Genomic DNA, 25,556 nt, shown 5'->3' on the forward strand with positions numbered 1-25,556 from the left:
AACACACTGTGAGTATCCAGCCCTCAGCATGAAATGTTTTAATCTAAAAATGTGTTCCTATTGTGCTACACTACTTACTGAAGAAGAAATTCACAAAGAAGGAATATTATGCTTAGAACTTGAGAGCTAGTTCTCTGTTGATATGGCTGCCTACATCTCACTTATCAGGAAATGACTGCTACAGATTATGGATTTGTCCTGATGAAGGGGACATGTATTTCAACCCAGAGGACATTTTAACTATACATAGAAATACGTGTGCACTTTCTGCAGAGGATAAACAATTTAGTGATTTTGCTGATTTCCAAAGACATCTACATGATGCTTGTACTGTATTTTAATGTTTTACCACATGAAAACACTTATTATCCTGAAAATGTTTCATGCCTCTCAGCTTTTTCTGAGTACAAAACTCATAAGGTTCTTCCACTTTAACATACTTAAGTAGCAAAGTTATGAAAAACTATAAAGTGTTTCAACACAAAATCTTATAATTTCATTACCATAAAATTTTGCAATGCTCTAAACTGCTTAAGTTAAATAAATTTTATACACACATTTTGCATTATTTTACCTCCCCATTGTCAGTGTTTAATTGCTGCAAGAATTTGAGATCACTATTTGAAAGTCAGACAAATAAATTATGAATCAACATAATACTGCCTCACACTTCTTTGCAGAAAGAAACAAGAATTAAAGGAATGTTCTGCCATCAAAGCCTAACAAAAGTGATCATAAATTGGAAATTCTAGTCTCCTAACCTAAAAGATTATTGTAACAGAATGTAAAGAGAGGCTAAAAATTCTGATATATGCTACTTCTTTATTACTAGCATTGATCCACAGAAAGAGGGTCAATGTACTGGGGACATGGGAAAATGCATCCACAGGAGGTTAGTAGAGGCTGTTGTGTATATGCAACTATGGGGTCTGGCACAGGCAGTGTGAGGGCATCAAGACAGAAAGAAATAGCCATGGATTTAACATACTCTATATAAGGTAAAAATACATATACAGGATCCATATAAAGTATGTTTGCTGCTCCTATAGGAATAGGAGATAATGGAGAGAGATGAGAATTACTTCAGTACTAAATTCTCCAGTAAAAGAATCTGTGCTTGATCACCAGCAGCTCTCCCTCTTCCTTTAGTAGCAAGACTGCAGCTTCCTGAATTACTATTCACTACATTTGCCCCTGTAGGTTCAGCAATCATACATAAAATATTTTCTTGTCCTATATAATTGGTTTAAGCAAATTTGAATTTTTGGTGCTATTTTGTGTCTGTATGAATACACATGAATACACTCATGAATGAGTGTATTCTTATTCCAACCTTATGTGACAAAATGATTGGTATTGCAGCACTGATAAAAAACAAACTCAGAAGCAACATATGGAATAATCTGATAACTTGCTTTGAAATGCCTGTGGGAGGGTTCAGAGGAGTGGCACAGATTAGAACAGGGCTTTTATAAACAGTACCAAACACTGGTATCAGATGCATCTCTTCCTCTCACATTACCTCCCCTGCCCTCCACTCTGTTTATCAGCCCCTCGGGATCCCAGCACAGACAGGCTCTCCTCTCTTTGCTGCCTGGGAACAAGGATGGGCAGCAGGGAAAGCACAGTGAGAACAAGGATGCTGCTCTCATTTCCTTTTTTCTTTCTTCAATCTCTAACAACTGAAAGGGTCCACAGAGTAGGTAAAAGTCCTGTTCAGCAATGGCAGGGCTCAAAATGAGTGTGCTTTATTACAGACAAAAACTGGGAATGCAAATATTGAATTGTAATATATTTCTACTAAACATAGTTTCAAATTTCAAGATACATTATGGATTAATTTGGGAAGATTTAATGGGGATGAGACAAATCACACGGTTCTATTGCCAGTGTATTTGACTCTCTTCACCATAAAAATTTGATTACGAGTAATTTCTTTGCAATAGCTACTAAGAGTGTCAGTTTCTCATTATTGCTACTCACAAAATGAAACCTCTTCTTTTAAGAAAAAGCCTTTGTCTACAAGTGAAAATGTGGTATTTAAAATGAAAACATCTATTTTCTTAAAAAATTTTATTACTAGGGCATGCTGGTTATAACCAAATGCACTCATACAAACATGCTGAGCAAGATCAGCATGGAAGGACTATGAACTGTTTCTATGTTACTACACTCTATACAAGAATGTTATGCGCCATAAATAATATAAACATTATACATAAATATACAACTATTGGATACATTATTAGTTTAATGACTTCTCCAGCCAGTCCTAAAATATGTTGCTCCTACCTGTACCACAGAACAGGAGTGGGACAAATTGAAACAGAAGTATTTTTATCTATAGATCAAGCTCTCACTTGTCCTGAACTTTGTGGCTTTGGTGTCATTCACAACATTATTTACTATGTATATTAACAAATATGTGCAAACTGTCCTGTAAGCTGGTAGATTATGCATATTTCTCTGTTTTCCAGAGGTTTTAATGGCAGTCAATAGACTAGAGGCATTATGAATGATTGTGAGGGCAGATGAATGAGAGGCAAAAATCAGGTTCCTCTCATGAGCAAAGTAGGTAGAGGAATGGTCACTTCCCCTAAAGAATCAGATCCTCAGATATAATAGACCAAAATATGAATTTTGAATAAAAGGAACCACCATATTCTGTCATAGGAAGGAAAACAGATCTGTATGAAAATGTTTTCCAAAAAAATCTCAATTATTTTGAAAAAATTTATTTGATTTTTTTTTGAATAATACTTCTTTGGCAGAAAAGTTTGGCACAACTGGAGTTCACAATTCATCTAGGGTCTTTTTAGGAGGAGTTGAACCGTTGGCTAACAGAATTAGAATGAACAGAAAATGTAGTGAACTACTTAAGAAAAGTTTCTGAAAGGCCAGTTTGCATCAGCAAGTTGTATAAGAGCGACAACACGATCTCTAATGTTCAGGAACACAAACTTTATGTCAGTTGAGGCTCCTTTAGACTATTAAATCCCATACTGAATTATTCTGAATTGGTGGACCTTTGCATCAGCACAGAATCTGAAAGGATTTACAGAAATAACCTTAAATGAGATATGAAACGGGCAGGCTTTGAGTGAAAGCTACAGTGGGTGTCCTGAAATCTCTACATTACAAGACATGGTTCCTTTTTTGGTTGTGAGCAGATACTGTGCTAGAAAAAGGTAAAAAAAAAAAAAAAAAAATCTTAGGTTTTGTCTTATTTTTGGGGGGAATAAGAAAGTCAAAGAAACTAATGTTATTTCTAGGGTACTGCTCTGTGAGCCTGCTCTTTTTATCTGGTATTAAATGGTAAAATATACTTCAAGATTTTTAGACAAGGAAGAAAATTCCTTCAGAGAGCAAGGGGGCATTAACTGTTAAATGTACATAAGCCAAACCCAAAACCATGACAGACAAAAGAAGAATTTCCCAAAAAAAATTAAATATAGATGACATTTTTAAAAAATCACTAAGAAGCTACAGGTGTGCAGAAATGTAATTTAAGGGAAGCCTATGAATCAAGCAGGGAAATTTGACAACTGTAATAAGGTCAGTGCAGTAACTATTGGAAATGTCATTTAGCGTGAAAGCTCATATCCTTATCAACCCCTTGAACAATCAAAAAATATTACATAGTAATTTGCACTTCTTGAAACACATGACAGCCTTATTCTGGTTTGATATCACTCCAGTACGTTTTTGCATACTGGAACTCAGTAATTTATTAAACTAATAAATATTTACTACATTTATTATTAATATAAGGCTACATTAATTTCTTTTGTGGGACTAAATAATATGTGCAGAAATATTTGTCTAAACAAAATACCGTAGAAATTTTGGAATAATATATTCCTTGTTTGCACAGGTGATGGACTTTTTTTAACTGACTTAATATTTTTAGTTTCGAGGCAAATTCTAACCATCAACTATATGCAATAGACTTCTTCTCCATGTAATCCTGATATATACATGGTTATTTACACTACCTAGATACATACCACAAAAGATAGTTTCAGCTGCCTGTGTCATTCAAATACTAACTAAAATCAAGTTAAGAGTATGCATTTTCTACACACAAAATTAAAACTATTAGAATCTAAATGTTGATTTTTACTTATGACTTTTACAAGTTTTTATTTTCAGAGTATGTGACATGTATTGAAAAATGTACTAAAAAATGTACTGAAAAATGATACGTATTAATTTGGATGAAATCAGAAATTTAAAAAATTAGAAAAAATAAAACTTGGAAACACCTGAGAGTATAAACTGAAATTCATTTTTTTTTTCTACCTAGTGGTAGATTAATTTTCAAGTATTATCAATCAGCAAAGGAGTTTCTGCAGATTTCTGTGAAGTATCTGTGTTGTTTTTCTCAATGAAATACTACACTACTCACCCATTCCAAGACTAGAGACATAAATTTATGCATGCACCATTAATTTATCCAATCTCTCCCCTCAATATCAGTGACAAAGCATGAGCAAAAAGCTCAACTTTTACCTTAATAGGACTGTCTGAAACCATGCATTTGAACAGAATTGTTTTATTATGCCTTGTTGAATGTTAATCTGCCTTAACTCACATTTTCAAATACAAACAGTAGAGAAGAAAGTTATTTCTCTAAAATAAAAAAATTCTCTAAAAAATACAAAATTTCTCTAATCTGATTATGACCCAAAGTAATTAATTTCCCATACAAACATATTTCAGCTATGCTTTAAACAAAACTTTAATCTTTCAAAAAGATGATGGTAGAAAATTGGGGTTAGTTAGGAAACTTGAAAAAGTAATCTTATGTTGCTGAAAACAAATCACATGAAAAAAATCTACATAATTCTATTAGGAATATTCACAGGTTTCACATTTCTTCCAACTATGTCTCTCAATCATTTTATTTTTCCTGATTTATGCTTCTTCAAATCTGGTATTACCTTATATCCAGGTCCTAACTGATGTATTGCAAAAATCTGCGCTGGGTTGAGTGCTTCAGTGAATACATATACTGCTCCAAGTTGGCCACAGAACACTCTATTTGCATCAGCAGTCTCCGAAGATCCAAGAAAACATTTATCATAGCTCTGTATCAGAAAAAGGCAATTAATAATGAAATAGTATTAATGCACAACTACTACAGCCACAAATAAAGAGAGAGATAAACAAACCATTATCAATCCTCTATACCTAGCATCTGGTGAACATCCTAATTTTAAATATTGTAGCAGTAATTGTTTTAGAGGTCCATGTGACTGGCTGCTAGGATTTGTTTTCTATTAATTGGTCAACATACAACAGAGAAAATGAGAATAGTACATTCAAGTACCAAATAATCCCTCCTATTGCCTTCTAGGAATATGACACACTTGAACTTTCTTGTAATTGTACTCAGAACTCCTACTGCTAATACACAAGAACACAAGCTGAAATGCCCTCTTTGACTGCTGTGCCAATAGAGCTGAACACCTCTAGGAGAAAAAAAGGAAACAAATACAGATTTTTCTAATTTGCAGATGTTATATATTTTTCCTCTCTGACCGCAGCCTATAATGATTTGATCTTAAATCCTCTTCTGCCTTACAAAAGACACACAAGAATACACACGAAATGTTATTTTCCATTCTTTCTTCCAAAAACTATCCCTCCCTTCTGCTGTTTACTATCCCTGCTCTTCTGTCTACCCACATCATACTATTTCAGATTAGAAATGATTTTTTGTGTCTATTTTGCAAGGATTTGGTAAAGTTTTTCAGGTGCTTCCAAAAAAAACTACTTAGAACAAAGACCTGAGAAACCAGAAAACATGATGCAGCACAAAAGAATAAGAGGAAGAAGCTCAAGGATCTTTGAAGGTTATTCTCTCAGCTTTCTTGAATCATAGCTGCTTTATTGAATGGAAACAAGGATCTGACATCACTTTTTGAGCTGAGCCAATAGAACCTGCATTAGGGAACTTCCTTTTTCATCCGGCTTAACTTCTGAATTTTACCTTAAGGAAAACTTTTGTCAGTCTAGAGAATGAAATGAAATATGGTGAACTGTTACAGCAACTGCTCTAGGTAGATAGGTGGTTAACAAGGAAAAGGGGACTCAGATGTAAGGACAGACAAAGATCCGGAGCTCAGCTTTAAGAACAGGTGAGGGAAGAAGTATCCAGGATTTTGTCTATTACTTATCCTCCTTTGATTTACCGCTCTTAATTTTTTCCCCTTGGAATTTCTATTCTTTTAAGCAATTTTGAAAAAAAAATTAAAACTTCTGGCAAAAACCCTACATTAAAATTGATTCACAAAGTCATATCCAGGATGGACAGTTAAACAGACTACTTTGACTCCTGGTAATCCTAATGGCAAAATTTTATAAAAATTTTCAGTTACTTTTTTCAACTGCTGCTAAGCCTTGAAGGCTTTCATGACAGTGTGCCATTACTGTCAGAAAGTGTTACATCAATTAATGTTGAGCAATTGCCCTTTTCAATGGTTATTTGAGGAACTTGTCTGAGGTATTGATGCCACCTTTTTCCTAGTTGATACTTAAATATTCTGAGACTACATTCCTGCCTATTAGAAGGGTATTTTCCTGGATTCCTCTAGTTACCATTAATTGTACAACAACTGTTGTAGCTCTCAACAGATTCTAAGTTCTAATTATATTTAAGTTTTAGATTTGTTAGCCTCTAGTAATTTCTTTTTCTGTCTTTTTTCCATTCTTCCCAGTTTACACTTTCCCATTTCTGACACTTCATTCTTCATTAGGTGTTCCCATTTATTTTAATTGAAGGGGAGGGCTAACTCCTCTTTTCCTGGTAATTTTATCCACTTCTGTTCCAGATGCCAAGCAATCTGTAAACATGAGTTATACCTTGCCATGCATGCCACTTCACCCTTTTGCCAAAATCCCCAGCTATATTTACCCCTTGGAATATAAGCTCAATGAGTCCTTTATCATTAGCCATGGTATGTTGCACAGGACATGAAAACAATCAATATTGGCATCGCTATGGTTTTATATTCCATTAAATAGTAGTAATGAATTTGGAGCCAAAAATGGCTCTATGAAAACAGAGTATCAGCGGCATTCAAAATAGAAACAAAGCTAAAACAAAGATGTTAATAATGTCTTCTCCTTTTTCATCCAAATTTGTATCTTCCCTCTAACATTTGGGTGAAACATACTGCAAATATTTAATATATGAAGGCTCAAAATAATGAAAACATATCTCTTAATTCAACATATATTTTTGAAGAATGCAGACCTGAACCCATAATGAGTACATCACATAATATCCTACATCTACCTGGCCACATTACAGAAATAGTTAAGAACCCAGTAAATTCATGGCCTTGTATAAATAAGAATGAATTCTAAGAAATACAAGAAAAAAATAAACTAAAATAAAGTAATAAATAAGCATTTTTTTAGAGTTTCACTGTTTTCCCCCCCCTCTATCTTTACTTCCATGTCTCCCAGGCTACATACGAAAATGGTAAACTGAGGTTTTCTACAGCTCTTGCTTGGATAACAAGAGGTAAATTTCAGATACTGAAAAAGCCCTCACAAAAATTATAGAGAATGGTAACGCAAAATCAATCTGGGGAAGAAATAAAATAAATTAACAATCTCTACCAAGACAAAACCTATGCTTAAAAAAAATTATATTCAATTCAGTTCCTTAATGTGAAACTTGATAATGTAAATGTAATGAATGTTTTGCTAGTCTAAAAATGTTTAATCATAATGCATATTGTTCAGTGCTAGATTTGACACGGTGAGAAAATAAAAAATCTTGTCATCAGCACATTTAACAATTTTAACATTACATCTTGATTATCTTACAATATTCATCCATAAAAACAACTGAGCAGTCAGATGTACTTGGTCAACAATATGCAGCTCCTGACCCTTTCTGTTTTCACAACTTGTACTTGTTAAATCAGTGTAAACTGATAAATACTATATGCTCAACATGGTATGTAAAGAAAGAAGAATGATTGCCTGATTTACATAGTGTTTTCTTTTCCCCCAAATCTATTATGGTAAGGTACTTTATTGACAACTTTCAGGAGACTAAAGTTATATCCAAGTGTAAGGGTATGAAGGTAGATGTTACCAAAATGAGCTGGATAATTGCTCAAGACTTTTCAAGGGAATACTTCTAACAAGTCAAGCTTTATATGAAACAAGAAAGTTATTGTTAAAACAAGACCTTCTCTTCCTAGGTAATGCAAAATAGTAAGAATCCTATGTACACGCTGCCCTATTTTTTCTTTTACGTATTTTATACATTACATTCATATAGATTTCCTACTATTGACAGAACAGATTTTTGTTATTAAAAAAATGGAGAGCTAATGATAATGTTCATAGACTATTATCCAGTGGACAGAATAAAAACTTTAGCACATATTTAAGACTTAAATCAAAATAGCTAAAGGTTGGCAAACCAATTTCACCCTAAGAAAAGCTTGTACTTTTGTTGAATGAGAAAGTGGAAAAGAATACAGTGAAGAAAATACAAACAAAAGGAGCAGTTCCTCCTGCTAAGCATCTGTCATTAAGAATTACAGATCCTCACACCATAACAAATAATCCAGACCAGATCCTCTGAGACCTCAGCTGGCTTTTCAGTCATCACATTTCACCTATCATGAAAATATTTGTATTATCAAGGAGAAACCATGCTCTGCAAAACTGAAAGGCTAGCCTTTTCTTGCAAGTCAAAATGCTACCAAAAAAACCCTCAAAGAATGGAAATTAGAACCTTTGTAAGGCAGAGCTCTCCTACTTTAACATGTAATATTTAAGCTCTCCCTTTTCAAATCCTATTTTGCCTCTAGAATTTAGCAAAAGACAGTTCATTTCCCTAAGGCTTCTTTATCCCTAATAGTAGTCAGAAAGAAATGAGAACCATATTATAAATAAAAAATAACAAAAGTGTAGTAAGTTGATGAATCAAGAACCTCTGAAATTCTCTCACAAATTTAGCTGAAGGCAAAGCACAAGAAAATAATTTTGTCTGCCTTCCACAGCCTGAACTTTGAGCCAGAAAGAGCAATATTTGCTGCTTCATTAGGTCCAGGCTCTGAAACTTTGCAAAGTCAAAGGTACAGAAAGAGACAACAAGCATAGAAAAACTCAAAAAGTCAATAATATTACATTTTATTAAGTACATGAATAAGAATGAATAAAAGAGACATTTTAAATACAAAATTCACGAAGATCTTGGGAAAAAAAGTAACTTTTTTTTCATTTTGAATTACTCTTGAAACAAAATGTGATGAGAAAGGACAACCAATAAGATCTTACATCATTCGTGTTAACATGCCAGGCCATGTCACCATAGGATACCAGCTGACCATTGACGTAACAGCGTATTTCACTGTTTCTCCACCGGTTGTAGATGTGTACAATGCTTATCATGTACCACTGGAAAGACATGAAAAATCAGTACACAGGGGCAGATTTCATGCTATAAAACAAAGTTAATGAATGGCATAAGAAATTAGTGACCAATCTCATAAACTTACACAAAAAGATGAGTCCTTGCAAACACATAAAATTAAAAATTCAAGTCATTGAGACTTCAAGTCCAGTCAATAGAACTGTGCCTAAATATAATGATGTACCTACCTTCATTCTTTTACGAAATTAGCAGCAAAAACGTATACATACAATCTAATTTCAACAGTGCAATTTAATTTCAACACTATTCTGTAAAAAAACACAGCTGAGTTTCTCTAGGCAATCCAGAGCTATGTGCTCTTACCTTAACAAATTCTTATCACACAACCTCTGTCTTTGCATCACAGCTGTCTACCAGAAATTATTAAAAAACAGAAAAAAAAACAAAATAGCAAGTTTTACAGCCCAGGTTAAGATGTCATCCTGATCGCTCGCTCTAATATTTTTCCTTTATTTTTTACCATTCCACCAAATTTTGGACAACTGTCATTTCATTAAAAATGCATTAAATAATTAGAGAAGGCACCACAATTTAGTGTTTCCAGGTACTACTATGGTGATCTTTCCCGTAATTTGTTTAACAGGAATTATTATGTCCATGACAAATAAATTCAAGAACAACTCTGGAGCCTCCTTTCTTGGAGACATTTGAAACATAACTAGACAAAATCCAAAGCGACTTGATCTAGGAGTCCCTTTTGCAAGCAGGAGGAGAGACCAGACGGCCTCAACACATCTCCTTCCAATCCAATTGACTCTGAAAATGTCAGCTTGTCTTAAAAACAGCCTTTTGTATTCTAATAATTTGGAATAATAATCAACATTTTCATCATCCGTCCATTATTTGGTCTCTTTGTCAATTAATATATTTTGATTTCCATGTTTAGATAAGTCCCCTTTTTCCAAAGTAGAGAACTTCTGCAACCCTTGGGTCTTGTTGACTCTCTTCCTGAGCTGGGATAAATAGATACAGAGCCTACTAATATAAAATTCTGTCTCTCTGTCAGAGAAAATAAAAGTAGATGTTTTCATATGTTGATTTTAAAATTAGACAAAGCAAAGAATTACAGACAAAACAGCATGCAGCAAAACACATTTTGACAATCAGCATTACAGTAGTCATCAAATTGAGCTGTATTCTCTTGCAAGTCTATAATAGCTATAAATATGAGAACACATTTTACACATCTGTTTCCAGGTATTAAAAATATATTTTCATTTTTCCTCCTTTAAATATACAACAAGCAAAAGGTAGAAAAATGCTGCTGATCATACAGTGATACTTCAGAGTATTTAATTGCTTGCGTTTTCAAGCAAACATATTTATTGGGCAATGCTTGAAAAAAGAAGGGCTGCTCCAGCTTTGGCTTGTGAAGTCATGTATGGAAACTCTTATTTTCCAGGAATAATGAACAAAGTAATTTTTGTGAGTCCTCAAATTCCCCTCCCCACCCCCACCCCCCCCAAAATAACATAACTCTTTTGTCTGCGATTTTTATTTCAAAAGGCTTTCAAACTATTTCTGAAAACACACCAATTTGGATTCAACCTCAGCTTCTTAAAGAACTTCATTTTAGTTACAGTGGTCTATACATTGCTATTAATCTGTTCTCAGGTACATTGTAAGGAGCTTTTAAACAGTCTATTGGATTTTGTGATTAATGGTGTATCTGCTCATAGTCTTTTGTATTTCTGCATTTAGGCAATTTCTCTAGCACTAGCAAACATTTTAAAAAGGAGAGGCAGCACTTTCCTACTACACAATGAATCACACCAAGTTGTATGATCTCAGACACAATTTTACTTCAACTTTTAGTTGAAAAAATCAGTTTTGTTTTTTTTTTTTTTTTGCCTAATATTCAAAGTCAGCAATACAACTTTCTGTCATATTCAACCTGCAGTTTCTTTCCCCATATTATTTTCTCAAAAATGCAGAGGCCATGCCTCCCTCTGCTGTAACAAGAGCTTCTTTAGGTAGTACTAAAAGACCCTTCACTATTCATTTTTTGTTTACTGCTGAAACCTGTCAAGCTTAGTCACCAACTGCTAAGTCACTAAGTTATATTTCTACTCCATAGGACAGCACAATCAGAGAGATGAGGCATCAAACACTAAGTAATTCCAGGATGTGGAAATTCTGTCTCTGCTACAGTTAGTAAAGGTGTTCCGGATTAGAAACACAAACAAAAAAAAAAGCTCTTTGCTCTTGACTACACTGCTTTCCTGTTACAGTTTTACAAGAATTGATGCTGAGGCTGAAACTCAAGGGAGCAAAACCACTGGGGGTTACTTACACAAAAATATAAATTTTGAGTCCCAAAAAGGCAGTATAGACATATTAAACATAACATTGCCAAAGCTAGTTTAGCTCTGTTAAGGTGTCAGGCTAGTATAACACATCCACATTTTCCATTTGGGTATATGAAAACCAAATTTCTCCATATATTTTTATAAATGTTTGCTTTTACAATATTATAAAATACACTAGTTGGGACCTAAAGTTATAAATTAATATTACATATTATACTGTGAATGGTGTCATATGACATAGCTGAAAGATTTCATGTGAACAGAGCAACTCTGATCTGCCTACAAAAAGCTTTTGAACAGATGACTTGAATTTATTACTTTATTGTGATGCACCAAAAAATTTTTAAAACCTTCATACCACATTATTCAGAAGTTTATTAAGGACAATGATTCTGACAAATTCTATTGCTGAAATACCTGTGACTATAAGCAAATGTCTAGGGAACATGGTACATCTGATGGCAACAAAAAAATCATCCTTCTTGTTAACATTAGGACAATTAGTTGCTTTATAAATGCGTACACATTTTTTGAATATATATCTATACATCCAAATCTTGTACAGCAAAATCAGTGTCATATCTAAAGAACATGAAGAAAATCAATTTGCACGTTAAACAAGATAAATTTTGTTAGGGCCAAGAATTTTATCTGACATGTTTTGTTTCCTCCAATATGCATTATGTACTTTAATACATGCATGTGAAGACAAATTAATGATGGAAAAATATATATTAAACAACTCAAAAATATATTCTAGAGTATTTATTTTGAATACTTTCTAAGGCTAACATATGACCCAAAGTGTAAGAAACATGACTTTTGGGATATGTAAAACTAACATGGGAGTTATATTTTTATGTACTTCAGTGGATTTTGATTTGAAACTGGTATTCATATAATGAGATACGCAGGTACCAGTATTTCAGAATTAGTTATTTTGAGTTTCAACAGCAAAAGATAAAATTTTCCAGAGTTGGCACAAAGAAAACTAGCCATTCCTATTAAAAAATACCAAAAGCATATCTTGCTAAACTATGAAAGACTACTTCCTCATCAAGAAGTAAAGATCAGTTAGATCCAAAGAGGTGATGAACAATAACATAATACAAAAGTTAACAATTATATTTGTTACTAGATTCAGATGATACTTTAAATGAAAATTGAACTTTCATCAAAATACATTTTTGGCTATAAAATTGGAAAACTGAAAAACAGAATTAATTCAGTCCACTAGACTCAGCAGATATGTGTTTATAAGGTTTTATACAACCCCGAGTGATATACATTACTTTGTTTTAAGAAAACACAAGTGACCTCAAAGCTACATGACAAAATTAGAATTGGTGATTTTGAACCACAAATAGACACCAAGAGAAATAGTAGAACATTAAGTTGATCTGTGAACAATGGCATTCCCTCCCTAAGAGATTGGTTTCTCAAAAAAAAAAGAAAAAAAACAAATTCTAAGCCCATAAAACAAATGGGCTTCATAGCAAAATATACACAAGACTGGTATCAGTGACAAATACATAATGCTTGCTATACAGAAAAGTCAATGCTTCAGTCAACTAGCTGCAACACTGAAGGCCACAAAATCATCATTCCCCTAGGACTACTAGGCAGAGTAGAAATAAACACTAAAATGATCTAGAGATGCAATCAAGATTTACTACGAAAAATGAGAAACCTTAAAACAGCACTGAAATGGAAGAAAGTTCAGAGCATTATATCATACAGCATCAGACAATGAAACTCTAGAATTGCCAGCAAAATTTTTCAAGACCTGGCAACAGTTACCAAGTACAGAATTTTCAGAAATAGAACGAAGATATTTAAGAAATTAAATGTAACAATTTTACAAATACTCACAATTCTTCTCTATCTGAAGAAAATTAAGCAGTAGTTTTGAAAAACAAGCTGACTTTATAAAATGATACACTATAGATTATTACATTTCTCTTGAATTGATTCTGAACTGTAACTCTGCATGAACACTAGAGCAGTTATTTATAAATGAGGAACTATGATTAACACTATAGCACTAAAGGGATTTTAGCCCTCCTCCCAGAGGCACATTGCCTGCACATCTTCAGCGCTACTCTTTACTATAAGCACCATTTTGCTTACCTTGCGTGGCTGAAAGTCGTACTTCACACAGTGCTGGAAACCTTTGCCTTTTGACTTCAATGATGTAACTATTAAGCAGTTGCCAACAAAATGAGCAGAATACCCAACACCTTTGCTAGTGCGGAAACTGAAAAGAAAGAATTATTAATTAAATTGGGAAAAGCAATATTATTTTATAATTAAAAAGTTTAAATACTACTTTAAACTGTCATGAAAAAGAAAATAAATTTGTACCCAGAATGGTGAATCTAATTTTCTTCCACCATTTTTGGGGAGCTACTCATCTTCAGCACTTAATTGAATCCAGGCTACATTTTAAAAAAACAGTACTTTTTTTTTTCCCTAGAATACAAGATAGTAAATATAATGTCTATCATGTTTCATCCTCAGCTTCTTAATTAATCATTTAAATTCACATCTGTTTATAGTTGTGAAGAAATATCCATTACAGAACTACTATGAGATGCCTTGCAGTTTTGAGAACAATGCAGAAATATGATATATAAATTTGGATTCAAGATAATTATCATGCACAAGAATTATTTTTCAAGACATGAATAAGATATGCTAATGATATATGAAGTTTTAATCATATGAGTTGTAGATTAATTTTCATTTGTCAAATGGATAAAGGACTGCAATTTTAAGAAAGTAAGCTTAAGAAGGATTTCCAAACTTTCTTGTGACACATATCATAAAGACAGATAATGCAGAAAGCTCATACTTGCCATATTTGTAATCAAAAGCATTTAAAAGAGCAATTCTGGACTTCTTAAAAAACACTTAGCAAATGTAACTGATGAAAGTTCATTAATGCAATTCACTGAACAATCTAAAAAAGGCAAGTCCATATCTACACCTATGTTGCTTAATCACTTCTGAAAAGCCAAGTACAATGAAGAGCAGTTTGCTATCAATAATATGGAGCACACTGTATAACAATTCTAGACTTTAATAAATAACCGGTGGCTGAAATACAAGGTCTAGATGGTGAATTTCATCTATGAATTCTGAAATGAAGCTTTGAAAATATAAGGAAAAAAACTGCTAGTTTTGAGTATTTGTACAAAGTCCTGTAGCCCACTAATTAATACCTTCTCATTCTCTTAATGTAGCTAACTAATAAAATAATTTTATGTTAGTGAAAGAATACTTTAAATGGTTTCTTTGTTGCAACATTTTCTTTAAACACTTATACTATTTTTTTCCTAGAAATATTAAGAAATGAAAGGTACATGCAAACACTAAGTTCAAATTTCCTCTTCATTAATAGCTGCTGAAATAGTATAGTTTTAGTCTACCCTACTACAAATATACAATATCGATTTCAACATGGAAAAATTTTCATATTTGTGGAATTTATTCCATCTTCAGAAACCTACAGCATTATTTAAGGAGAAATCAGATTTTTCTCTTTGCTCATTGTCAAAAAAATAGTTGATACACCATGACCTTTTTTAAAAAAATAAACTCTTTACAAGATAGGTGTTCTGATTATACCCTGAGGTGATCAGAGCTTAGATACCCATGTCCCATTAGGGCATTTGTAAAGGAGGTAAAAAAAAAGACATTCAAATTCTCAGATTCTGGAAAGACACTTTTGTTGCATTGAATTAGGATACTTTTATTTAATTTTAAAAACAGAGTAAACAGAACAGGTGTAGTAGATGATTTTTCTGCATCCTAATGAATCCTTGCATAGAAGTTCCTACTTCCAGTCTTAAAGTATATGTAGTATATAATTTTTTTTTCCAAATTCAGACTGTGTCTTCCTAATTCATTCATCTGCTTCTCTACATTGTACACAGTTTCTCTTCCCCCAAGTTGCTGTGCTGAAAAGGAGCATTATTCCCTGCCACTGTCTTTAATAAGGGCTTCCAGAGAACTCTTTGCAGAAAAAAAAAAAAAAAAGCACTTCTTTAATAAACGTACAATGTCCTCTCTAAATAAACCTAAGATTTAACCCAAGAATGAAGAGAAATATTACATGCTGTCCATTATCACTGACCTCAAAATTGAGAACACTTTATAACACTGCCATTCCTCTGCATCTTTTGAAGACTATTTTTAACCTGGATCATGCCAATAATCCGGCTTCCACAATAACCCTACAGGCAGCTCTACCCATCGACAAAAGGAGCAGTTAACAGCCTCATGGAAGAATATCACTCATACACACATAAATCTGCATTACTCAGATACAAAACTTGCACAACCACAGCACTGAATTTAGTGCAATAAAATGAAGGTTAAAAACTTAAAATACAGCTTTCACAATAAGAGCTACTGAATGTTTTGTGAGATAGTTTGAGACTTTAATTTATCTCCTTAGGGCCTTATGCCATTCAAATAACTTTTCAGCAGGTAACTGCAACTCTCACAATGCCAAATCTGTTTCTCAGCAATGTAAGTCATCTCTAAAATGGTCTAAAATGGTTTCCTTTAGCAGAATCCCATTCTGAAGGATAATAAAACAATACAGAAATTCACTACGTCCCGACAGTGTTGTATTATTTGATTAGAGATGTCAAATATAATATTTTCTTTTAAATTACCAACAGCCAACCATTGTAAACATCAACATGTTTTTATATGATAAAACATTATTACCACTCTATAAAATGAATCCTAATACTCCGAACAAGAGCTAGAAAGCATTTTGAAATAAAGAATATCTCTTGAAGAAACGTCTAAATCTTTCAAATGTTCTCCTTTTACTACCCTTATTGGTTACTGGGCTGATTTTATCTCCATTATGGTCAAACCCGACTGGTTCTGATATTTTAAATATTGAGTTGTCCTTAAGTGTATAACTTCCTGGAGTTCAGCACACAAATATGAGAAAACAATGAGATAAAGAAAAACTGCTCATTTCTTAGCAAGGCTTTTCCCCTTGGAATAGAATGAATGATTTTATAAACATGAAACTTAAGCCAAGTTTTTTTTTTTTTTTTCCTCCAAGTTAATTAGATTTCTAATACAAGAGTAGTTAAGAAACTGAGTACACAAATGTGTTCTGTTTACCTCAACATTATACTATATAATTTTAATCTTAACATATTCTTTCTTGCAAAGGTAATGTAGGCTAGGACTGGTCTACATGCTACTCCAAAGTTCTCTTATCAATTACCTACATGTGCAGAACTTGCCACATCCAAAGATGGCATGCATGGAGAAAAGAGCAGTACCATCAACAGCCATATGGATTTATGAGCCTCAAATAACCTCCCATAGCAGCTGGAACACAATTTTACTACAGTTTGTTCATATAACTTTTACAATTATGTTTCATTTCAGCCAGTTTCTCAAAGCAGCTATTGAACGTTATTACACTTCCATAGCAAAAGAATATTCTTACTTCCACCAGTGGAACTGTTTAGGGATTCCAGTTCCTTTGGCTTAGGATTTTATGAGCAATTTACCATGATCATAGTACCGATATTGAGAAGATATGAATTCATTCTTGCCTGAAAGGTGCGTGTGAAATTTGCTTTCTACTAACTTTAGAATTCCACTACAGGCTTTTGCAACTGTTCTGCATTATCTCTATTACCATAAGCCCTAGAGAAGGTCTGAAAACACTAGACAGCTTGATTCCGCTGTCTCTACATCTGTAAAACTAAAATGTAGAACAGTTGCAGAAGTTTTAGCCATTGCTCCGTTTAATGCTTGTGGAAGCATTTGGACTTTTTATGGACAAAAAGCACTAACATACCAGCCTCAGTTCACCTTCGAATTCCTTTAAAGAACCTGATACATAATCTGAAAGAAAATACCTCTTAAAAAATAAAAAAATAAAAAAAACACATAAAAACAAACACACAAAAAAAACCTCAAGAAATATGTCTAACTATCTGGATGGGTCATATGCAATTCCAGGCCTTAATTATGTCACCCATCCCTTTTTTTAGCAGGAACAAGTAAAGTAATTTAGGGCACAGAGAATTACTACTTGAGTGTGCTTAAAGGTTAGCCCTAAATATCTAAATTTGCAAGGTCTTTATGACAAAGAATCTATACCTTATTTTTAAAGAAATATTTCCAACAATCTTTTAAAGTATGATAAGGATTATTATTATTACTATTACCTTACTATGTCTTATAATTTTGATAATAACCATAATACTGTGAATCTAAAAGTCTGAATTTTCTGATTTTGCAGCCTACCCACTGGATCTCAGATTTTATAAAATTCATTCATTATAAAATGCGTTTTCTGAGGGACAGTTCACTCCCAAGTGTTTTCTGAATAGTATCAGTTTTTCCCATAGTCACTTAAAAGAAGTAGAAAGTCTTAATTGTAAATAACATTCCAGTAATGTTTTTGCCAGGATTTCAGGAAGGGATCACACCACCTTTATGATCATCTGTTTGTTCAGACTATCCTTAAAAATATCACATTAGCTTTTTCAGCTAGAGCAATGAAAATGGATTTTATGGTCAGCTGGTAACCTACAACAGTCCTTAAAATCCTGCTATAATTCCTACTTTCTACATATGGCTATTCATTCCACAAGCAAGGCACCCATTATCCCCTCCTAGATATATGATGTTGGGTGGCTTATACTCAAATTTCTGCCACAGAATTCTGAACCTTACCCTGTGAATTTGACTGCTCTGCCTTGTTGTTACTTATTGTTCATGCAAGTGTCACACTTCTAATTTTCTTCCAGGATTGTCACACTCAGTTTATAATTGGTAAGATAGCTACAATACTGTTCCAATATACAAGTGTTAATAGACTGTCAGCAGCTGCCCAATACCATACTCAGAGATATTTAAATTTTTTTTTTTTAAAAACAATCTGGCATACAGTTCTTGAAGCAGGGTTTAGCATGTTCCTAATAACAGAACAGTGGCAAATTTCCCTCATGTCTGGCAAATGTGAAAGCATTTCTTTGCTTCCCTTCTCCATTTTTAAGAATCGGTTTTCACATCATGGTTGAGCTGATGTAACTGCTGTCTCACACCACAAAGGCACTGCACTCACCTAAAGACAAGTTATTTATATGACACATTTTTCACCTAGTTAAACTGAAAAAGATATTACATGACCAAAAAGGATGTTGAAAGAAAACAGATATTTGCTTTGGTATTTTTCTCTTGGTGGTGGCTGTGTGTGACATAAGCTTTCATGTGGCAAAGTCTGAAACCTGTGTAGAGTTTAGATGGATATTTTTCCTATTTTGAATTATTAATTAGACCTTGGCTTAACATACTATATAAAAATAACAATAATTTGCATTGCTCCTGTCATAGCAAAGTCTGCAGGGTTACATCTTAGGTCTTGTGTTTTTCTACATTTTCACAAATGTCTTGGATGCAGGACTGTAAGGGATAAAGGCAAATTTGCAGACTATAGAAAACTGGGAGGAGCTGTTGACTGATTTGAAGACAAGGAGGCCCTGCAGAGAGAGACTGACAAATAAGAGGACTGGGCAATCACCAACCACATGAAGTTCAAGAAGGGCAAGTGCTGGATTCTGCACCTGGGATGAGGAAACCCTGAATGGACAAACAGACTGGGGAATGAGATGCTGGAAAGCAGTGCCATGGAAAGGGCCCTGGGGTCCTGGTTAGCTGCAAGTCAAGTATGAGTCAGCAGTGCCCTGGCAGCCAGGAGGTCCAGGCGTGCCTTGAAGTGCACCAGGCACACCATCACCAGCTGAGCAAGGGAAGGGATTGTCCCACTCTGCTGTGAGCTGGGGTGGCCTCACCTCCAGTGCTGTGGACAGTTTTAGGCACCAAAATATTAAAAAGACATTAAACTATTGGAGAGTGGCTGAAGGAGGGCCATAAGAATGGTGAAGAGCCTGGAGGGGAAGCTGTATGAGAAATGACTGAGGTCACTTGGTCTGTTCAGCCTGAAGGAGAGCTCACTGCAGTTACAACTTCCTTGTGAGGGGAAGAGGAGGGGCAGGCACTGATCTAAACTCTCTGGTGACCAGTGTCAGGACCCAAGGGAATGGCCTGAAGTTGCGTTGGGGAAGGTTCAGGTTGGATATTAGGAAAAAGTTTATCACCCAGGGGGTTGCTGGGCAGTGGAACAGGCTCCCCAGGGATGTGGTCACAGCATCAAGCCTGATCAAGTACAAGAAGTGTTTGGAAAATGCTCTCAGGCACGTGGTGTGATGAGGATGGTCCTGTGCAGGGCTGAGTTGGGCTCAATGATCCTGATGGGCCCTGTCCAACTTGGCACATTCTGTGATTTCCTTCCGAGATCGGTATATTCAATTTCTTTTATACGCGTTACATTGACATTACATTTTCACATTTTTGGGGAACTGGTCATCAGTTAACCATTTTTATATCCATAGATCTACTTTCCATTACCTTTAGCTAATGTGCAAACTGTGCACTCTGAGTTTAACAGATTTATTTTGTAGTACTTACATCAGCTGAGAATCCTTACCATCGAACAGAAAATACGACAACATTCTCCATTTAAAGCTCTAAGAAATAATATATTTTAGAATTCCTAAAGAAACCACAACACTAGATTTTATGGTTTATCTACAAGGCACATATCTTGAATCCATGGATTTCTGAATTGCAAAGCAAAAAGGACAAATGGTTTTCTAAGAGTTATATACAATGAGCAGCCATTAAAATTTTCAGATATTTGGCAGGGGTGGTGGGAAAGCATGTCGGAGACTAAAAATAATGAGAAAGATTAACTGTTGGTTAGGAAGCCAGAAAAAACCATAACTTCAGCATTATAAGCCACTTACCAATAGAGATAGGGTTTATCCTTATCTACATTGATATTGTTTAGTGGATCCATACGAAACCAGGTATTAAGAGTAAACCCATTTTGATAAGGCCACTTAGCAATAGGAGGCAATGCAATTGCCTGGAAGGAGGGAAGCAAAAAAAAGAATCAAATTATTAGTTTTTTTGAGAAATACTGTTAAAAGTAATACCTTTCTAAAATCCTCTGTCAGTATAGAGCTGTAGATCTACTTTAACTTTCAAATATGAAATATAGGGAAAATAGTGCTTTTGAATTAATGCATTACTTTTCTATCTATTTTAAAACAATTTAACTTTTAACTAAATAAATTCTATCAATAGAGGACACAAAATTAAATTTATGAATGGGCAATATTAAGAGAACAAAATGAAAAATTACTTCTTCAGAAACTAAACTATAAATTCAGCTTCTAACAATTATTGATCTCATAAAAAAACTTAAATATAAAATCAAATTAATCAACACATCATAAAATAGAGATTCATTATTAAAATTAAAACTAAACATTTCAAGGAACACCTTTGGGATATGGCTCCTGCCTCCTGAGAGGCAGTTTCCTGCCTGAAGAAGAAAAGCTGCTTGATGATGAATGGGAACAACACCTCAGAGTAGTATTATCACCAAGTGTCCTCCAACTGGAGTGACTAACATGTCACCTGCACAGACTGGTAGAGATGTAATACAGTACTGGGAAGAGCCCTGCAGCTGGGAAAATGAAACAGCTCTCAGCAGCATATCTGTAGTCTCTTGGCTCCTCATACTGCCACTGAAGTCCTGGATACACAAGGAGCACGCACTTAAATTTAAAGAGAGCCAACGTGAAATCTATCATGCTGATTAAAAGTTATGCTGTTTCTCTGTCTGATGTCAATTTTGTGCATCACACCTGAAAACAAACTCAGTGCTAGTGAACTAGGTCCTGTCCAGTCTCTTTCTTCTAAAGAAGCCCTTTGGGTTTTGGGTCATTTTATAAATTTCTGCCCATGGTCCACTTCAGAGGATGTATCCTCTCCAGAACTTCATAGTGCAATCCAAAATGCACTAAAAAAGAAGTGTAAATTTGAAACTTATATTTCTTGATTTACAGGTGTGTAGTTCATCATGAGTAGTATGTGAAACAAGATCCTGGAAGAATCAAAGAAAAGAAATTCTGTATTTCAATCAAGAACTCCTGTTATTGATGCACATCTTTGGACAAGAAGAAATATTTGAAATTATTCTCTAAAATTTTTTTTTAACCTCTGATAAAAAATTAAATTTAAGAAAAAAATTTCATCAGGGTTTGCCTCTGAAGCCCAGAAATGTTAAAGCAGTATGTGTCACTGTAGACATTCATATTCTGCAACATCTGTCTTGCTGGTGCATCTATTTGTAAGATACGTTAACTGTGGTTTTAATTTAGCATGAGATAATGAAACTTTCCCTTTCAAAACTTAGTAATTAATTCTTTACACAATCCACCCTATGCATTTTGCTGACACATCTGTTTATAAGGCTGGATATCAAACAAGATCAAAGACCTAATCTAGCAAAAAATAACCCAGTGTAAAACAGTGATTATCAGCCAGTTTACTTCACAGATGCAATCTGCTACTCTGATAAGTCTGTTCACAAGGAATGGATGTAGCAGTTTGTGCTTAAAAAAAATTATCAGTGCCATTGAAGGATGAAGTGCAGGTAGAGCAGCCTTTATGAACCGTTATGGGAAAACAGGAATCTCAGGATTATTTTCTGCAAGAAGATTCCATTTTCTACCTAAGCATATACCTACCATTCTATACCAGAATGGAACTGTACCTCAGATTTATCTCTTCCCCATATTAACCATTTCTATTTACTCTCTCAATAATCTATAAATCTCTACATAATACTTTAATTTATTTGTAAGGTTGTTTTGTTTTTGTTTTTTTTTTTTTTTGAAAGTACATGCAGCGAATGGAAGAGAGAATATCTACTAGGGAAGGTTTGAAAAGGAATATAATTTCATCATTGTAAGTTATCTCCACTGCCTTGATGGAAAGGAAACAGTTGATGGAATTCAGACAAAACGAAACCTTTATAATAAAATTTATGACTAAACAGGCACTTGTAAACTGTGATGATATGGACAAGTTCATTTCTTGATTTTTCTCAACTCTCTCCTTTATATAATATGGATTACATGATTTTAATAAAATAGCATTGTTCTTTGGAATTTTCAGGTTTCTCTTTCACAGTAACTTCCTAGACCAAAATTTGCTGCTTGATATTCCATCCTCACAAGTGCAACTTCTCAACAACGCAGCTACCTTGTAAGTCTGTGGAAGGCAATGTCTACATTATTCAAACATGTATTTCCCCTCTCATTTCCTTTTCAAAAATTTCTGAAACCAAATGAAGGGAAATGCAAATGAGGAGTTAGCTATTTATTTATTCATTCCTGAAATTATAGAATTTTGGTTGAGAACTTACTGCAGCACTACAGCCTGGGAAGTTGAAAAAGGTATCAGGCCCATGTCTCTGTGGCATCTGATTAAGGACTGATAATAATTTAACTGCATGTCTTGGCTGTGAAAGAAAGGAAATTGCACAAAAGTCAATACAACCATTTTTGTACTCTGTAGGCTACAATGGAAAGTGGACAGTTTTCAAACAACAGAGCAAATAACTTTAAAATAATTAGCAAAAATACTTCTTGAACACATGTTCAGTCAACTTGAGAAAACAAATTCAAATTTATATGTCCCAGGAGACAGTTTATGTTAACTTCAGGCTCTAATGGAATGATACTTAATGCTTTATCTGATCACAGCTTACCCAGATTCCATTTTCCCCTCGAAGCATGCTGAACAAAAGCTTCAACTCCTTGACAGTGATGCTGTAGCTGGCAAGAACCCCCAACATATCAACTAGGAGATCTTCAAAGGAAAATAAAGTTATTCTGAACTCTGAATTTCATTGCTTTGATAAATACAAAAGAAAAAAAAAAAAAAGCTGAAAAAATACCTTTAAAAGTAAGTGTATCCACATATTCTAAAAGTCCAGCTTACTTATACTGAATATTTAACAAAGAATTTCTTGTTAAATTTTGCATCACACTTTGAAAAAAAAGTATTACAGTTATGGAGCATTAATTCTTCCAATTTCACAACATGCATCACACATTATAAAATTTCTGCTGTATATTTTTGGGATATGAGTTCCTTCTTTTCTCTGAAGTTAACATTTTTCCAAAAATTTTGACCAAAAAGATGCTTTACATTAACCTAAACCCAGCTTTTTATACTATAATTTTATAATTCCCCAATTTTTGCTACAGCAATAATACTTCTATCTTTACTGTAATGAAAGACCAGGGGAAAATAAAAGTAAAACAACACCTGCCACTGGCCTCTGCTAAAAAACCCAAACCAACAAAAACCCCACAAAATCAATCAAACAAAAATTCAGCAATCAAACTAAACAATAGCAAAACAACAACAACAAAATAAAGGAAATAAAACAAAAAGAAAAACAGAAATCATAACAAGAAAATAATTAAAGAGCACAATAAAAAGAAGGGATCAAAATTGCTAACAGGATTGTGGAATACAGCTTTCATTACAATATCTCAAAACCCATAAGTTTTTACAGTAAAAACATTAAAACAGAGTCTCCCTTTCAGAGACCATTAGGTATAAAATTACTTATTTAAAACCCCAGAATTTCATTTTAAGAATTCGTTAGCTTGTGGAATGCTGAACCTTTTCTTATACTCCACATGTTTTTTCTGGAATAAAATGGACTAATAAGAATTAGAACTTCCTTAGTGGGAGGCAAACCAATTTGCTCATATTCACAGATGAGGCATAAGAATGCAATTCAAAGACCAAGCAGTGAAGTCCAGAGTTTTCAAAACAAAAGAGCTATGACACAACAGAATCAGCATTAACGCATTTTCCCTATCTGTTCCACAATCACGGAATTCCTCCACCCCTCCTGCCTCCTTGCTAAAACTTGTAGAAGACATAACTTTCCACAGATAAGTTTACATTTTACTGTAGGATTGCATGTTATCCTTGTTCATGAATAAAAAAATTACTCTTACAGATGCTGACAAAGAGTAGTTTTTAGGAGAAACAATTCTTTCCAAAGAAATTTCACATTCATGTTTTGTTTTAAAACAAATTTTCTCATTGCAAATCCATATCTATATGATTTTGAGCAAAAGCGTTAATATTTATTTAGCTTTTTCCACAATTAAACTACCTTCTAATCCTTAGCAAGCAAAAGGCATATGTGAAAAATGAAATATAATTTAATTTAAAGGGGACATAGTAAATTGTTTAGTGAGTGAAATTGCATATCAGGAAAGGGAAAAGAAAAGCATTTGCAACTTAGCAGACATTCTCACCATAATTTCTGAATATAGTCCTAATCTCCAAGTATAGATTTCCCCCTGCCATCCTTTCTTTAATCTTCCCTTTAAAAAGAGTGCCACATACATTTGTGACAGAATTAGGGAAAACAAAATACACCTAAGAAAAATAAATGCATTTTCTTTCATGGTGGTGAATTCTATGGCTTGGCTCCCCTAGTACCTGGCCCCTTTACTGTGGTATCCAGCCTGCAATGTAAAGTTGGCACATCCTGTACATGATCAGAAACTTGGAACAGTCACAGTGAACACTCAGTAAAGGAAATAAACACAAGAGAATACTAATCTTTGGCTGAGAATTTCCCAATTCCTATTTTGTAGTTTCACCTTTCTTTTCAGATCAAGGGACTGTAAATTTTGCTTCCTTAACAGAGAAAAAATGTTGAGTAGAAGCAAAGTTGTCTGGTGAAAATCAGAAAAAAAATCTTGTAATACAGAGGAAAAAATGCAAACAAATACAGTCAAACAGAAATGATTGGCAAGTTTTAAAAATCACTG

General features: G+C 33.9%; 1 protein-coding gene across 15 annotated transcripts in view; it reads right to left on the reverse strand.

The window, feature by feature from the left end:
* Window positions 1–25,556, reverse strand: part of NBEA (neurobeachin) — a 457,966-nt gene that overhangs the window by 349,066 nt on the left and 83,344 nt on the right. For all 15 annotated transcript variants that reach the window (XM_041719826.2, XM_041719812.2, XM_041719807.2 and 12 more), the window contains exons 3-8: window positions 23,459–23,559; window positions 23,114–23,209; window positions 20,640–20,761; window positions 13,909–14,035; window positions 9,313–9,432; window positions 4,944–5,090 (exon numbers count right to left, since the gene is read on the reverse strand). In XM_041719826.2, the coding sequence (XP_041575760.2) occupies window positions 4,944–5,090; window positions 9,313–9,432; window positions 13,909–14,035; window positions 20,640–20,761; window positions 23,114–23,209; window positions 23,459–23,559 (713 nt within the window). The remainder of the gene's footprint in view (window positions 1–4,943; window positions 5,091–9,312; window positions 9,433–13,908; window positions 14,036–20,639; window positions 20,762–23,113; window positions 23,210–23,458; window positions 23,560–25,556) is intronic.

The sequence above is a fragment of the Taeniopygia guttata genome, chromosome 1, assembly GCF_048771995.1.
Source record: "Taeniopygia guttata chromosome 1, bTaeGut7.mat, whole genome shotgun sequence".
NCBI classification, from domain to species: Eukaryota; Metazoa; Chordata; class Aves; order Passeriformes; family Estrildidae; genus Taeniopygia; species Taeniopygia guttata.